Consider the following 17,464-nt stretch of genomic DNA (forward strand, 5'->3'; position numbering starts at 1 on the left):
TTGATTTACAGCACGCAGTGTTTATTGACAGTATTAGTAATGGACTATTCCAAGGCGTGATGAGGCCTCAACAGCTTGCCAGGACCTTGAGAAAAGTGCTTGAGTGGCACATTTGTTGGGGGAAGGGATGGATGGAGATGTTTTCCACCCATCATGGTGCCAGAGCGATCACACTGGAACTTCACTGTGTCATTGAGCGCTTGGGGCTGCCCCAAGCCCTGGTGAGCCACAGAGACAAGAAATGCAGCAGCAATGCTGAGTGCCAGGCAGTTTTTGCCCTGGCAAGAGAAGCTGAGATGCCCACAGGATCATTGGGAAGGGGCAGAGAGTTGGGTGGCCACCACCCCAACGCCCTGTGGAATGGCACTGCAGGACAGAAAGCAGCTGTCAGCCCAACACCTCCCTTCATTTGTGTGCATCAGCATCACAATGCAGTAGAGATTGCTCTACAGACTGATCCACAAGCCCGACTGCACATGCATTCCTTCTTGGAATAAACTTGGAGAGCAAGAGCCGGCATCATCTCATGGAGCCCACCCACTTCAATGGTGCTCCAAGGAAAGGTTCCCAGTGACCAGTTCTAACAGTTCTGACCTCTAAGCAGCAGCTTAGAATCAACAGATGCAAAGAACCACTTATATTTTGAAAAAACATATAAACTTGATCCCAAAAAAACTCTTTCAGCGCTTTATCTCATCATCTCACACATGGCTTTGGTTGACCACTAGAAATGATGTTTTCTGGGAGTTCTTTACCTGCAGCAAAATGAACAGAAGAAACGAAAAATCACCTCCTAGAAAAAAAAAACCACAAGTAAGTTGAATTCATCTGGGCTGTGTTCAGCTCCAGAAAGCTGCCAGCAGGCTGAGGATATGACATTAGAGTTTTTTTCCCTTGCAGTGGTTACATACAGGGGTAGCCAGAGCCCTGGGATGGCCAGGGAAGGGCAGGATTTTTGTGTGTCCTGTCATGTTCCCAGGGACCCCTCTCTGCTGGGACAGAGCTGATGTTCACCAGCCAGAGCAAGAGCAGGGTGTGTTTATTATACTGATGAACTTCTTCAGGTTCTGCCAATTTTAAAGAAGAAATTCATTTGGAATAAGTGTGAATAAGCAGTCAAATACTTACAGAGCTGTATCTTTTGGTTTCTTGGAGCACTGAAAAGAAAAGAAAAAAGCAGCCCTGTTATCATTCATGTTTCCTGGCTGTGGGGATATTGTTACAAATCTTGCAAGTACATAATGCCTTCCACATGAAATACCTAATACTTGATTTATCTACTGGTAATTCTAAAGCAGGAGGTAGTTTGTAGCAGTTTTCTTACAGTGAAAAGCAACATTATGAAATAGAATAGAAAAGGTAGAAAAAAACAGGGCACTGCAGCAAACAATACTATTTTTTCCTATGAAACTAGAGCTTTCCATACCTTAAAAATTTTATCTCTTTGAGCCACGATTCCAAAAAGTATTGTGATTGTAACCACCACGGCAGCAGCAATAATAGCCTCCGTGGGAAAAACAGGTTTTTTATCTGTCAGGAAAGAAGAAGTTGGATATGAGAGAAATTTGTGCAGTCACACAACTCAGAACATTTCACAGGACTGTGGAAAGACATTTCTTTTCCCACAGCTGTCACTGCTGAGTTAACTGTTGCTCTCCCTGCTGTCCACAGACTGACTCTGTGTGTTTGTCCCTTGGATAGAAAGGAGCTGAGCCTGTATTTTAGTGAACTGAAGAAGGATTGAAACATCAGCTCCTGAAGAACAACCCCCAGGCACTGTTATGCTCAGAAATAAGTCAGTCCAGAGGTACCACTGCCACAGGTAACATTGCTTCCCTCCCTGTGCCAGGAGGACAGAAATGAAAGGGGTCTGGACAGAGGTGATTTAGTGTCACCTGTCTGAGCCCTGAGCACCCAGCCCCCGGAGTGACCTCTGGAGCACAACTCGTGCCTTAAGCAGCTCTTTGGGCATGACAGAATCCTGTGGTCACAGTAAGATGCTTCAAGCAAGACCTGAGGTGCTTTAAACCACACTTGAGCGTGCCCTGTCAGCGTGGGAAGAGCATGCCCCGGGTCACACTTGCCAAATGCTTTTGAACAACAGGTAGAGCAGGAGAGGCCCTTCCTGGTGCTGTGGTCCCAGGAACAGGTGCAGGGAGAGCTCCTTGCTGTTGCTGTGCCCTCAGAAATCCATGCAGGGAATTTAACCCACTCCACTTACACTGCTTAATAGAAATGGATCGTTGTCATTATAAAAGAGAACAGAGAGTTATTTGTAAAGCTTATTAATCAGCAGCAGCCTTGTTACCTTCAACAAAGAGGTGGAAATCCCTTGTCCCATTTCCCAGGCCTGATTCCACCACGCAGGTGTAGGTCCCATTGTCAGACGTCTGCACTTTTGTGATGGAGAGCTGAAAGACCTCACTGGTCTGGTACAGCTTGTGGCGACTTTGCTGCAGGGTCAAGATCTGGTTGTCCTTTAACCAGATGCTTTGTGCTTGAGGGTTGGCTTTGGAGTTGCAGGTCAGAGTAACATCTTTCTCTTCTTCCACGTGGAGGGTCTCCTCTCCACTCAGCTGGGGAGGGACTGTTCACAGGAATGCAGTTCAGCAGGTCATTAATAATGCTGCTCATAGAATCACCGAACCATTTAGGTTGGAAAAGCCTTCTCAAATTGAGTCCAGCCATTAACCCAGCACTGCCAGGGCTACCACAAAACCACGTCCCCATGTGCCACATCTACACATCTTTTAAATCCCTGCAGGGATGGACAGCCTGTGCCAGGACTTGAGGACCCTTTTAGTAAAGGAATTTTCCTTAATACCCAATCTAAGTTGGGTACAACTTGAGGCTATTTCCTCTTATCACTTTTTACTTGGGAGAAGAGACTGAAGCCACGTTGCTCCAGCCTTGTAGAATGCCCACATTTTACACAAAATAAGTTCCCTTCTCACATCCCTCATGCTCCTTGTTCAGTGGTCTAACAGATCACAGCAGTGCAGCCTTTCCTGATCCCTGAGAATGAGGAGGGCAGTCAGTGGCAGAGACTGTCACTCCAGAATTTCCTCTGCCCTGACTTGTATCCTTGGGAAATAAACTAGGTGGAGGCAGGGACATATCCAGAGTATCTTTCTTAAGGGCCCACCCACTCCTATAAAAGAGCCCTTAGATCAGCCATAAGCACCACTGTGGGAAGGGAGTGTCTTATCACGTGAGTTATCTCCTCCTAAACACATTTTTTCTCGGTGAAGACAGCGTACAAGGGTGCAAAACACCGCCCAGACAGAGCTGCTCGGCCCACGACTCCATCCCACCCAGCCATTCCCCCAGGGAATCCACCACGGCGACTCACACTGCACATCCAGGGTCACAGACACCTGCACAGCCTTGTCCCGTGCCAGCCTGCACGTGAAGGTGACTCCGTTGTCAGACTCGTTGACCGGGGATATGCAGATGTTGCTGATGTTCACTTTATTCCCATCTTTCAGATCCACTTGCCCAGTCCCGCGGTACCAGAGCAGCTCCTCGGCCTGGCTGCTGTTGTGCACGAGGCACGAGAGGGAGATGGCAGGGCTGAGCCCTGTAGACAGGGTGAAGTCAGCAGCTTGGTTATTTACAGACAGCTCCAAACCTGCAGAAGAAGGAGGACAAGGACATTTAAGCATCCTAAGCCATACTCTTCTCACAAAAGCTGCCCTGCTCACTTCTCCAGGCCTCCACCTTGGAGGAGGGATGAGACTTTGAGGTTTCAATCTGTTTTTAGGTGGAATGTTAGTTTTTGAGACATGAACCTGTCTTCATTTCAAAGCTCCCTCCACAGTTATTTAAAATAAAAATCAGCCTTTTGCAGCTGACTGCCAGAAGACCAAGGCCTGACCTGTGACAACAAAATGTCTGAAGCCAGGACTGACCCTGTGATGCCCAGCAAAAGGTCACTCCCATCCCATCACCCTCCTGCTGCCAATCACTGCTGCAGCACCACTGTGCTCACTGTTTTTGATGCTCTGTTTTTCAGTTGGAGCAGGATGCCCCTGGGAGTATAAATGAGTTAATCAGCCCCTCAGCTGTATCCTGGCTGTTGCAGAGCTGCAATTTGTCAAAGGTACAAACCTCAAGACATCCTAAATGAACAACCAGTATGGGAAATAAATTATTGTAACGGGATGAAACATGCTACTGCGGCCTGAGCCATAGAATAATGAATGAAAAATATAGCTCAGATTATAAAGGTATTAAGGTCCCTGTCTGAAGGTGTTCCCAGGTGGCCAAATCTATCACACTTATCACTGCTTAGAGCAGGTTTGGAAACTGTGGCCTCATCATCCCTGCTGCAATAATGCTGGAAAACACTGACATTTCCCCATTCCCTTCTCTGCTACTCTCAAATCAGAGGTCAGTTTCCAGACAGTCCTCTGGGGATGATCTCCAGAACACTCAAAATGCTGCTGTAGCACATCACCCAGCCCTGGGCAGTTTCAATAATTGCTGTGATGGGGTTTGGACAAAGCCAGGATGGGTTTTTCCATTGCTTACCTGTGGCCACACATGCCAAGAAGGAAACAGCAAGGATGGGTGCTCCGTAGGGGACGGCGAGGCTGCGTCTCTGCGCCATCTCGGGGCAGAGCTGGCTCTGTTGGAGAGAGGGTCACAGCACTGCTGCCTCTGCCCAGGGCTCGCAGGGGTTAATCCCTACAGCCATCAGACAACCCGGGGAGAGCCCCCACAGCAGGCACAGGGTCACCAGGGAATAAACTGAGTCCATTGTTGCAGGGCATTTTCCAGTTCAGAGCAGATTCAAAGGGGTTTTATGTCTCTAATCTCCATTACATGAGTTTGCTGTCCCTGATCACCTGTCAGTCTGGGGAACCCGTCTCTGGATCAGGTAGCACTAGACTTACCTTGGGAAGAGTCTCTGGAGAGGCTGCTTCTGCTGGGAAATGCACAGTTCTTTACCCTCCTTATTTATAGGGTCTGAATTTTAATATTTTATGGTTGTTCAGTAAGAAGTGAGTCTATAAAATGGGTTCAAGGCCTCGTTCAATTCCTGGATTTCTGAGCTCCCACAAGACTGAAGTATTTGCTGGGCTCTGCTGGCTGTTTTATGAGACTTTCTGAGGCAATGAGTAACTAATGAGAGAGTTCCTGCATCAGCCATAAAGACTTTCAGCCAAAAATAATACCTTTTTTTCCCCAGCTTTCTGTGTGTTCGCAGCACTATTTTGAGCCACAGGGATTTTATCCTAGATTATCCTAGAGCAGGAGTAGACTCTGATTTTTCTGTTTCTGCCCAAGACTCCATTGCCATGTCCTCCTTTGAGTGGAAAATGAGAAAATTCACTGATTCAGACTTTGAACTGCATGTTGGCAGAGGAGAGAGCAGACATTGTCCTGCTCACCAGTGTGTACCCCCAGGTTGCTCTTGTGCTTGGCTCAGCCCTGGGCACCCCCCAGCACAGAGCAAGGGTGTCTGTCCCAGCTGTCCCCTCTGCTGGGACAGCTGTGCCTGGGCTGTGTGTCCAGGGCACAACTGAAGCACTTGGCTATGTGGAAATCTGTCTGAGATTGCTGTTTGCACCCCAGCAGGGTGATGGTGACGTGGTCACAAAGCACGGGGTCCTTGCAGCCTTCAAACGTGTTGTCACTGCTGCCAGTGTCCTTGCAGGCACATCACTCATCAGGAATGGGCTCAGCAGAGCCATAAAGTGCATTTCATGAGCAGGAGGAGCCTGGGATGTGTCCTTGGTGTTTTCTTGGCCTGTGGACGCCGTGTCCCAGCTCAGTGACACAGAACTGGGCAGGGAGGGCTCCTGCTCTGGGGCTGCTGCCTGCACACACTGCACAGGAGCACACAGCACTGCTTATTTGTGGGGCTGTTGCAAACAAGGGTCACCTTTGAGTGTTTCTTAATAGAATTCTTTCTGTGTTTATGGGTTTACCCTTAAAACCAACAGGGAATCATTCTTGGTTAAAAAAGTATGTGTGTATAAAAGTCCCTTGAAGAGAGAGTTCTCAGTCCTCCTTCTAGAAAACTGTCCTGTCCTTGTAGAATTCAACTAAATGTTGGCTTATGATTCAGTACAAATTTTAATCCAAATGCTCTTCCTAGGAGTAAAGTGATCCCTGTGGTTTGGAATTAAGCTGAGTTGAAATAGAGAGGGATTCAAAGGAATGGACTGGGAAATGGCTCATGTGCTCCCACCACAAGGTGAGCCAAAGGCAGGAAAGTGAAATCTGTGCTCCCTCTGGTCACTGCACTGATTGACACTCTGGAGAAGAAGGAGGTGGTTTGGAGTAAGTGAGGATGTATAGAAGGAAGGAGTGGAGTTTGGGAGTTTTAATGTAGAAATGACAGTAGAGGAGAAGATTTCCAGACAACAGCTGTTCTGGGGAACTTTGTTATGATGTGAGACCCAGCACCAGCTGGGATCTGGGTCAGATTCTGTCCCAGCAGGTCCATGCCAGGCAGAGGTGAGCTGAGGTTCATCTGGAGCACTGGCAGTGTCCTCTTTTGCAATGGGCTCAGGATCTGCTGAAGGAAGAGGGACTAGAAAATCAAGGTGTTACCTGGCCAGAGGCACTGAAAGGCAGCTGTTTAGACCAGGTAAGAACTACTTTCGCAATGGCTTTTTACACTTTTCTTTTCATATAGGGTGTAATTAATCTTGTGGGTGTCTAATTACTGAGGTCTAGAGTTTTGTGGGTTGCGTTCTCCACCTTTCCATTACGTTTTTTGGAGGGACATAAACCTCATGTTCCAGAATGCAAAGCAGCCACTAATGATTCAGACTAGGAGGAACCTCTTCACAGAGGCAAGAACTCCATAACTCTCCACAGCAAAGGATCCAGCCCTCACATTTGAGGTACTTGGATCTGCACTGCCAAGGCTGGATTAGGGATTAGACAGACCATGGGCTAGAGTCAGTAATCCACCACACCGGTTCCTGCTTGTCATCCTTATGGCAACGTTGCACCAACAAACCCAGAATAAGACTGTTGTTAAATATGACTCTGAACAGCCTCAAAGGAATTAATTAATAAGCACCAGTCTATTCCTGGGTGTAATCCAAGCCTTAGAAACCTGAGCAGAGAAGATTTAGAACATGATAGAGATTGAGCAGAAGTTTTTTTTCCATCAGGTCTCTTAACCTCCAACTTCAAACTTCCCAGCAGCTGGGTTCTGTGTGGATCTCCTCAGTGCCTGCAGGAGCAGGGAGCACAATTCCTAATCCTCCACACTCTCACTGGCAGATGAGATCTTGATTTATCCTCAGCAGTTGTGAGGGTTGATGGTTGCTCCTGGAGTCGGGGGCATGACAGGATCTGCACAGACGTGTGGAAACCCAGGATTGTATCTATGGTTTTGTCAAGCAAACAAAGGCTGTAACGTGGTTGTAATCCTGCTCCAGAAAACATGATTCTGCAATAGTGCCTGAGGCTCTGCTCTAAGGCTGCTCCTGTCTTCCTACTTGTTGTGGTTCCCCACTTCTAATCCCATTTTAATATGTGGTGCTACATATTTTGCAACATTTCCATTATTGGAGGATGACTGTAACACCAAATCCAGCGCCTCTCCTTGCCAGATAACTGGGCTGGAAACCGAGGCTGTCCGGGAATGCTGCTGGAACTTACTCAGCGCTCCTCTTCCCTCCCACAAAACCTATTTTTCAAATGTTTTTTAAAAACATTATGGAGGTGTGATGTGCCGTGATTTCTCCCAGCCTAGATCCAGCATATTTCTCACAGGTGAGATGGACAGATCTCAGGTATTTTTTTCATAATTTTTTAGTAAATCTATTTCCTGATGATCTTTATATAAAGGTTCACATGCTGTGTCACTGAACACAGAAGAATTATGAGTGAACTTTTTGGGAAGGAATAGGAATAACTAAAGAAACACTAAATCAATGAATATTTTGAAATTTTAAAATAAATTCAAATGGAAAATAAGCTTTAATGAGAAACAGATCCTGGGATCAACAAAGTGGAAGAGAAGCCCTCAGGAAGGTGAGGCTCCAGCACAAGTGTTGGACGTGGATGCCACCTGCTGGGTACCCACCCACAGAAGGGGAGCAAAGTCACCTGGGAGTGCTGGAAACCGGCTGAGATCCCTGTGATCACCTTGGTAGGAGCTCAAAGGCAGGAAATTCTGTAGAAAGCTGAAGCCACACTCTTGACTGGGGAGGATGCTAAACTGGGTGCCTGCTTCATGCTGATGGCAAGTACATGACATTCCCAAGCAGAATTCCCAGAGCTGCTTCTCTTTCAAGACTCTATTCTGCTATGGCTGCTCTACAGCCTGGACCTTGAATATTTTTGTCTACCTAGGAACTTTCATCACCAGTGGGATTTCTTGGAAGTGCTCTCTGCTGGAAAACCAAGTGGTGATTTGATCTTGTGAAGTGCTGCCAAACAATATTAGCAGCTTTAACTTCCCTGCTGTGGGGTCATCCCTTGCTCCCACTGCGAGGAATCTGCAAGGACTGAGCTGCTCCATCTTTCCAGTTCATGGGGGACCATTTGCTGCTGGTCTACAGGAGAAAATCACATTCCTGCTCCATGGCTGGAAGCACTGTGGAGTGTGGTGAGGCAAAAGCCCCAGCTCCTGAGTAATCACCTTATTGAGTGCAACAGCACTGGCAGAAGGCAGAGATGAGGAGGAGGAGGGAGAGGAAGAGGAAAGGGAGGAGGAAGAGAAGGAGGAGGCAGATCAGTCCCCAGTCTGTGTATTTGCTCACTCAGGGATGTGGAAGTCAGAGCTCTCCTGGGCTGGCTCAAGGAAATACGGAGAGTTTGTTGTTAGTGGCTGCTGAGCAAATGAGCTGGTGAGTCATCAGCCTTTGCCACATGCTGCTTTTACAATTGGCCTGCTGGAGTTCCAGACAACTGGGCTTTTATCAGCTAAAAAGGGAAATGAGCTCAGTTACTGTGGGTAAATCCAGAGCAATCCATTTGTAGACTGAGGACTTAAAGCTATATAATGGTGATCGCTTCCAAGAGAGCCACATTCTCTCTTAATATTCCTTCTCCTTTTTGGTTTAAGAACATCCTGATGACCAAGGTCTTTTGGCTTTTCCAGTTTAATTTTATCTGGGGTATCTTTTTGATGAATAACCCATGTTTCTTGCTTGTTCCTCTCCTAATGATTGTGCAGGCCAGATGAGCCCCAAGAAAGAGAAGCCAATTTTCTCTCCCTTTCCTCAGGGCCCTTCTGATGCGGTACCATGCTTGGCTCACACACAAGTTTGCATCATCTGATCTCCTGCACAAAGGATGCTGGAATGCCATGAGATGAAGGAGTCATACCACTGATGGTTCCCCTGAAAATCAGTTTTATGTGCTAGACTTGGGGCTGGTGTCTGCAGCAGGAAATGCCAGAGCTGGGAAGCAGATGTGTACATGAGATACTACTGAAAAGTTAAACAGGAATTGGCAGGAAACTGCTGTTGGAGATGGACACTTCCATTGTTTTATGGACTGCAAAGTGATGTTTGCAGAATAAGGTGTCCTGCCTTTAGTCCTTATCATCTCACCTGCCTCACAAAGGGAATTTGATGGAGGAAGCCCCAAAGTATAGTTTATATCTCCTCTGAGGCTCATGGCGGTGCAGTCACAGCTACAAGCAAAGCAAACATCGCACTGTTAGAATGTCTTTAATCCCCAGAGGTCCAATCTGAGCACGCAGCTCGCTCAGGGCTGGGGAAGACGGAGGCACCAGAAGCAACACCTTGTGCTCCGTGACCCACAACTTGTCACCGTGCCCAGGCAAAGTCCCGTCCTTCCTTCCCAGCTCCTGGTTTGTGTTCGGCTTTATCCGCTGGAGAGGTGGGGCCTGCCGCGACCCCTCCAAGGTGCTGCTGTTTGTGCCCCTGAGCGCACCAACTCCGTGCTGGGCGATCCGCCTCTCCCGCAGCGGTGAGCGCCGTGGAACAGCTCATGCAGGGGCCTTCGTGAGGGCAAACAGCGAGCGCCAAGAGCGAGAGGCCGCATTGTCCTAAGGGAGGACGGAACCCCCCCTGCCCTCGGAGCTCCTCGGAGCCCGAGTGACTCCGCTCCCCTCCGGCTGAGCCCCGCTCCGGGGCCGGCCCGGGGCTGGCCTGGGGCCCGCAGGGGGCGCCGCGGCGCACGGTAACACCCACCGCATGACGTAACACTCCCGCCGCCTCTCATTGGTTTTCCACCGCCCAGCCCGGACGGCTCCTCCCCCACAGCCGCCGCTGATTGGCGAGCAAGGGGGCAGGTCCCGCCCCCCGGGGCAGCGCCACCGCCCCCTCGGCCCGGACCGGGAGCGGAGCCGCGGGACCGGGGCGTGCGCGGGGCCATGGCGAGCGCGGCGCGGGGGCTGCGGGCGATGCCGCGGCTGCTGCCGCTCCTCTGGGCGCTGCTGCTGCTGCCGCCGCCCTCGCTGCAGAGCCCGGCCCGCTCCCCTCACATCAAGAAAGCGGAGGCGGCGGCGGCGGCGCCCGGCGAGGCGCTGCGGTACCTGCACTCGGCCGAGCTGGGCGAGGCGCTGCGTGCGCTGGAGGCCACGGCCCCCCCGGGCCTGGTGCGGCTCTTCAGCATCGGGCAGTCGGTGGAGAAGCGGCCGCTGTGGGTGCTGCGCCTCACGGCCGGGCTGGGCCCCGAGCGGCCCGACGAGCCGCCCGGCGGCGCGGCCCTGCCCGGGCGGCCGCAGGTGAAGCTCGTGGGGAACATGCACGGCGACGAGCCGCTGGCGCGGCCGCTGCTGCTACGCCTGGCCTGGGAGCTGGTGCTGGGCTGGGCCGGCGGCGACGAGCGCATCGTCCGCCTGCTCAACACCACCGACCTGTACCTGCTGCCCAGCCTCAACCCCGACGGCTTCGAGCGCGCCCAGGAAGGCGATTGCGGCGGCGGCGGCGCCGAGGGCGGGCGGGAGAACAGCCGCGGCCGCGACCTCAACCGCAGCTTCCCCGACCAGTTCGGGGACGCCGAGCCCAACCTGGAGCCCGTGCCCGAGGTGAAGGCGCTCATCGACTGGATGCGCCGCAACAGGTGAGTGCTGCCCGCTCCCCTCTGCCCGGCGCGCCGCTCCGGGCCACGGGAGACCCTCGGGTTCACTCCTCGAGGGTGTCAGCCAGCTTCCAGCCCTTCCCGGTGCTTCCCAGCAAGGCTTGGGGGGGAAGGAGAAGTAATTTCCCCACCTGTTTATCCCCAGTCTGCCTCCCTGCAGCCGGGACCGTCCTGCGCTGGGGAGAGCATTTGGTGGCCCCGGGTTTTGTGCAGCTGCCAGGGAGCTGCAGCAGCCCCGCGGGGCACAGCCCGTGTGCCCTGCACACACCCAGGTGTTCCGGCCTCCATGGCCAGCTGCAGGTCTCCCATCTCGCTGGAAACTTCTCACCTGCTTCGCTGTGAGCTTGTCAGTGGGTCTTGCTCTTAGGGCCAATAATGCTTACTCCACAAGCTTTAGGGTGCTGAAAATACTTGGGGTTAAGCATCTGTGTACGACCATGTTAACAAAGTTGTGTTGGGCAGGGCTTCTTCCCCTCTTCTTTGTGTTGCATGGGAAATTCCCTGCATTTAGCAATAATGCTCTGTGCAGCAGCATTTCCAGAGACAGGCCCTGTTTCTACAGCTGCCTTCCCCATGTGTTTAGTTGAAGCACGTGGGGCTGAGCCTCGAGCATCCCTGCTGACCCATTTGTCTCTCTCCATCCTAAAGGATAGCCCAGGGGGAAGCTGCTATGCCAGGAGTGCAGCAGCCCAGGAGAGGAGATGGTGCCTTTAAAGCCCAGCTCTGGTGTGGGGGTCTGGGGCAGCTCCAGAAAATACAGTGGCCAGGCTGGGCATTGATTCTTCATTTGTCATGTGTTCCTCAGAGAACTCTGTAAGGTCCAGACTACAAAGGTCAATGCAGCCAACTGTGGGAAATTGTGCAGAGAAAGCAGCAATGCACTGCAGCAAACTGTGGCCCTCTTCCCAAAGTAGGGATAGAAAGAGATGAAGAGGGGGGTGACAGTGCACACTAGGGCTGTTGGTTGACTCCAACCAACACACAAAACATTCAGCATCCTGTAGTGTTTGCTCACATTTAGGAAACAAAATTTATGCGAACAAATGATCTTCATTAAAACTTGGTGGATGGCAGTGCCCGTGGGGATGGTGCTGCAGAGGAATTGCAGAAACTTCAGAAGTAGTTTCTTGTCCTAAGAATCCTTTAGGACAGCTCTGGTGCAGCACTTTGCACTAAAATCCCTCCAGAGTTGGTTCAGCTCAAAATTAGTAACTGGGGAAACTCATGTGCATTCTTGATTAATTTTGAAAACTCCTTGAGCTTTTTTTATTTTTTTCTCTTATTGTGTGAGGTGGGATTTGCTATCCCACCTATATTTGCTATCACTCTCAGCCAGGGTGAAACAGGAAGAACGTGGTGCTTTGTGTGTCCCTCTGCCTGGCAGCACCAGTTAATACTGGTGTAATTGTTAGACTAACATAACTGCTGATAGAAAAATGAATGGGTAAACAGAACTGTTTGATTAAAAAGGGAGATAGTGGATGTAATGCAATTTGTGTGCACTATTTTAAGCAAGGTAGAGGTATTGGTCACATTACCTCTGCTTGGAAACCAAGTCCCATTTGAGCAAATGCACAGGAGAGTTCTTTTTCCCCACAGTGCTGTGTTTGGTGGGAAGAGGAGAACAGAGAAAATTACCTTTGGGACTCATTGAAATGCTTGTGCAGCCTGTGATCAGACTGAAGGGGGATGTGGGGCATGCCCTGCTATATTTTCTGACTTGAGATTTTAACAACTCTGTTTCACATCCAGATTTTATTTGTGAGTTAATTCTGTTGCACATACCAGGTGTACTCAGAGCTTGACAAGAGTACATTGTTGTGTCTGTCACCGAGTCTGGGGGCTTGGTCTTAGGCTGCAGAAAAAAACCTGTTCCATCTCCAGAACTGATTCCACTTTCAGTATGTGCCTTTTGCCTCAAAAATCCAAAACTGGGGACTCCAGAGAGTGTGATCTGGGTGGGGAAGCAGCAGAATAACTGGTTGGGTGGCTGTAGCCAACTTCCTGTTGCAATATTTCCAGTCTGACTTTTTGTCCCTTTCCTTCCCAACCCCAGGTTTCTGCTCTCTGGCAATCTCCATGGTGGCTCTGTGGTGGCAAGCTACCCCTACGATGACTCGCCCACACACAGGCTCACAGGAGTTTACAGTAAATCAGCTGATGATGAAGTCTTCAAATATTTGGCAAAAGCTTATGCTTCACATCACCCCATCATGAGAACTGGCAAACCCAACTGCCCTGGAGAGGAGGGAGAGACCTTTCCAGATGGCATCACAAATGGTGCCCAGTGGTATGATGTGGAAGGTAAGCTGTGCTCACCTGAGAACTCCCATCCAGACCAGTGGTGATTATCACAGAGGAAAGCACTGGGGGTTAAGTGATATTTTCAGCTTTGAATGTGTTCTAGCAGCTTGAAATGGAGAGAGGTGGCATTGTGGGAACACCAGCTGATGAGTAACAGCTTGGGAGGTGTTTGTAGGGAAGAGATCACAGCAAACTGAAGGGTTCTTTCTGACCCTCTTATGTAGTGGAGAGTTGTCCTGCACGTGGGAGGCTTCATTTGCCAAATGAATTCTTGTAGGTCTCTTGACAGTTGCTAAATTTTGATACAGGAAAGAGGAAATGATTCTTAATGGTATTAAACCAATACCAGTGTTCTGTGAGGTCTTTTAACCTCTGAGCTTGTAATTTTGTGATTATAGAATAACTTGCTGTAAAACTGTGTGAAATTTAGTTACATGTTCTGAGCTAACCAAGGAGTTCTTGCTGAAAATGGGGTTTGCAGCTTTTCCATGGACTGCTCTACTCTTAGACCTGTGTGGGAGGTGACAGCCTGCATGACCTGTTCTTATCCACCAGTGTGGGAGATCTAGAAGGGATCTGAGATTTGCCCTGCAGGAACCTCTAGGAGAGCTCCTGATCCCTCCATTATGCAGCTGCAATGGAAGTGAGCTAACAGGAGCAAATGACCTCCTGGTGCCACCACTCTGCCTGTGCAGGTGGAGGTTACAGCCTGGCTCAGCCACACAGTGGGTTGCTGTGTGTGTGTTGGTTTGGTTGAAAATTGAAATAATAGTTCATGTGAGGAGAAGCTCTCATGGGAAAGGGAGCTCCCAGGTTAGCCCATTGCTGTGGCTCCTTGGTGGATGTTGTACAGGCAGGGCAGGAGCTTCTGTGGTGAGAACACAGAAAAAAAGTTGCAGAAATGATCTCAAGAAGTTGTGTTGCTATGCTGCTCTGCTTTTTTTCCTTCTGCTGTGGCTGAGGGATGATGGCAGAAGTGCTGAGCTGGCAGTGACAGGCAATGCTGTTTATCCTTCAGAGCTTGCAGATGAATCATTTCTGGTAAGACAGTGTCTTTCTGGAGCATGGGCTTTGCAGCAGAGTCTTGTGTTAATTCTGCATCCAGCTTGCTTGGGAAGGCTGGAGAGGGATCCATTATAGGGCCTGAACACATCAGCTCTGAGCTGGAAGAGGAAGGCTTGAATTTAAGCAGTGGTTGAATCATCCCCCAGGATTTCACTGGGCAAATAAGATGTCGTGTTCAAATAAGATGTGGTTTGATCTCTTTCTCTACCAGCTGTCTCCTTCCCTCTACCCTGCTGAGCACACTAGCCCTGCTGTTTGCAGGCTCAAGGTTCATTCTGCTGCTGTGAGAAGTCCAGCAGGAGGAAAGTTTGTGTAATCTGGTGACTTGGCTTGTGAGGGAACAGGATATCCTGGATGATCTGTGCTGCCTTGTTGTGGTGGCTGTTCTGGGCAAACACCTTAGATGGGAAGTTTCTTTACTGCAGCTCTGAGATCTTCTCTCCTTGTAATGAAGTGGGGTGGGTGTGCTCTGAAAGGAAAGTTATTCCAGAGCTTTGGGTCTGTGTTCTCCTGACCCCAAAGAGCTGCATTTTTCACTGCAGGGATGACTTTTTCATCCTCCTGCTTGGCTGTGAGGCTGGTTGGTGGCTGTGCACTATGTGTGAACCTTGCAGGCTGTTTTTGCTTTGCCATCAGTACAAAGAAATGGCATCATTTTCTTTTCACAGGAAATAAAAGGTGTGAACTGCAGACCAGATTGCTCTGTGCTGCTGTCACTGTGGTTTATGTCTATCCAATAGCCTCCAGCACCCAGTCTCTGCAGACATAAACCCTGTCTCTGTGACAAGCCACAGGCTGGGGCTCAGCACTGATGGCTGTAGGGCATTCACGGGCAGAGATTGCAGGGAGGATGCACTGACTGGACTCTGAGAGTGGAACATTGCTCACAGTGACAGCAGCAGTTCCCCCAGAGCCAAGGAATTCATGTAACATGTAACCTAGGGAGAGCATAGGTGAACTGACCAATACCACGATTGTAATTTGATGTTGTGTCAGTTCACCCCTTTGGGGCTGTAGGTTTTAATGTTTATTTTTAGTAGTGGATGAAGAGCAGGCAGAGGGGAGTCAGTTCTCAGTGCTGTGACAGAAGCAGCAAAACCATCAGAGGCAGTTTTGAGTCATCTGAGTTGCCCAGCTCTGTGCCAAGGACTGCAGAGGCTCGTGCTTGGATCAGGAGGCCTTTCCCACTGATTGCAGAATTGAAATGTGTGGTGAAGTGAGGCTGGGGAAATCCCAGTCCCTGAGCTGAGCTCTAGAGGTAGATAACCAGAGCTCCTGCTTCTGTGAGCTGTGCAGGGCACATGCTGGAGGCCTCCAGATCAGGTTGTGCCAGGAGAGACTCCTGCAGGCTCCAAGGGAACTAAAGCCAGGAAAAACAAAGAAATGAGAACACACTGTTTCAACAGGTGGAAATTTTCCTGCCACATTTTATCATGTGAAATCAAACATGCTGGAGAGTAAACTGCCACAGGATTCATTGTCCCACAGTTACCAGTTCAATTTTATGCTGGTGCCAGACTCCATTAACTTCCATTTGAGTTTGCAAACAGCCTCTTACATGTGTCAGATGGAGGTGGCAAGTACAAACCATGAGAGTAATTGCTGAGGTCAAGTGTACACAGAGGAAGATGGATCTCTGCCAGACAGCTGAATTTGGCTCCTGCATTCCAGCTGCTCTAGATAAGCACACTGGTGACTGGGATGCTTTTAGAGGCTATCTCTGGTTTGCATGCTCCTTCTCTTCCTTTTTAACCTTTGAGGGTTTTAACTACCAAGTGGCTGGTTCAGATCAAGGGAATACATGCAGTGTTGGGCTGGGGTATGGAGAGCAGTTGGGAAACCACTCTCAGCTGTGGGCAGGATGTGTTTTGCCTTTGTGTTGTTCAGAGATCCAGATCAGAAGCTAAATTCAGCATTGAGCATATTTTGTGGGCAGCCTTGGAAAGTTTGTTTTAATATGCAGTCCCTTCCTAAAATATATTTTCTTGCTATTTGTCTCTCTGATGTCCTGGTGTTTGAGATGTTTCTGGTGTCTACTGAGAGGCACTTCTCAGGTTGAAAGTGGATTTTGGTTACCTGTGTGTTTACTGGGTTGTTTTGATTGTGGTTATCAGCCACATTGAGCTTCCAGCCAACTTTTAGTGGCATCCAGCTCAGTGTAGTTAAAATAAGTGCTGAGAACATTGTGGCATCACTGTGGTGGCCTCTGTTTCCTGGGCATGGCAGAGGGCACTTGCACAGAGTGAGCTCTTGTAGAAGGTCTCAGCCATGTCTTTTTGCACTTATGTGCTTGTATTTTCATGAAAGTCTTGCTGCAGTTCTTTTTCTTCTTGAGAGAAGTATTGGCTTGATGGTTTGAATGTTTTAAGGCCTCCTTTCACATCTGTCATGTGCTGCTGGGCAGTGCTGTGCTGGTGCAGCTCTTGGGGAGACTCTGCCCTTGTCTTTGAGAAAAGGCTGCTGGGCTTGGGTCATGCAGCTGCTGCAGTTGGAGGCCCCCAAACCTCACCTCCTCTGAGTTTTAATGATTGCAGACTAATGGACCAGAACATTCTTCTGCCTGCTTGGTGCTGCTGCTGGTGCTCACTCAGTCCATGCTATGAGATAATCAGTTCTGAGCAAAGTCAGCAACTTGTGCCATGCATTGAGTCATGTCTCCAGCTTGCTTGGTGCCATCTGCTCTCTCTGCAGAGCAGACATGACTGTTTCTCTGCTTTAGCTTAGCTGCAGGTTCCTTATCTGCTGCTGTCTGTTCCAGTGAGAGCTGGAATTAGTTTTCTGCATAGTGCAGTTTGAAAATAGAGTCCTTCTTGCCTGGTCTGGCAGGCTTCTCCTGGCATGTGGCGTATTTATGGTATCTGTATCCTCAGGCTTGACTCTAGAGAGCTGCATTCTCCTGGTTTGAGCTTGGCAGGGAGCAGAGGCCCCTCTGTCAGCATGAGCTCTGCAGTGTTTGTAATGCTTCAGGCCTGGGATCCCTGCCTGAAGTGCAGTCCTGATGCCCAGGGAATGGGTCAGAGCAGGAGAGAGGTTTGTTCTGAGCATTTCTGTGACCTACTGCCAGCCA

At 49.7% G+C, this 17,464-nt stretch overlaps 2 protein-coding genes across 3 annotated transcripts in view; one reads left to right on the plus strand and one right to left on the minus strand.

The window, feature by feature from the left end:
* Positions 1-11,703, minus strand: TMIGD1 (transmembrane and immunoglobulin domain containing 1). Of its 2 annotated transcripts, none has more exons than XM_059865667.1 (7): positions 11,160-11,703; positions 4,534-4,630; positions 3,353-3,631; positions 2,309-2,587; positions 1,427-1,530; positions 1,129-1,157; positions 1-793 (listed from the first exon to the last, which is right to left on the minus strand). In XM_059865667.1, the coding sequence occupies exons 2-7, from the start codon at positions 4,610-4,612 to the stop codon at positions 787-789; spliced, it is 777 nt and encodes a 258-aa protein (XP_059721650.1). In that variant the 5' UTR covers positions 4,613-4,630; positions 11,160-11,703; the 3' UTR covers positions 1-786. The 2 variants fall into 2 exon arrangements, with proteins under 2 accessions (XP_059721650.1, XP_059721651.1); XM_059865668.1 differs by having other exon boundaries at positions 1-755; positions 11,160-11,702.
* CPD (carboxypeptidase D) overlaps positions 10,304-17,464 on the plus strand; it is a 25,355-nt gene continuing 18,194 nt past the window's right edge. The window contains exons 1-2 of the mRNA XM_059865665.1: positions 10,304-11,010; positions 13,085-13,332. Coding sequence (XP_059721648.1) covers positions 10,319-11,010; positions 13,085-13,332 — 940 coding nt within the window. The 5' untranslated portion in view covers positions 10,304-10,318. The remainder of the gene's footprint in view (positions 11,011-13,084; positions 13,333-17,464) is intronic.

The sequence above is a fragment of the Haemorhous mexicanus genome, chromosome 22, assembly GCF_027477595.1.
Source record: "Haemorhous mexicanus isolate bHaeMex1 chromosome 22, bHaeMex1.pri, whole genome shotgun sequence".
Taxonomy (NCBI): Eukaryota; Metazoa; Chordata; class Aves; order Passeriformes; family Fringillidae; genus Haemorhous; species Haemorhous mexicanus.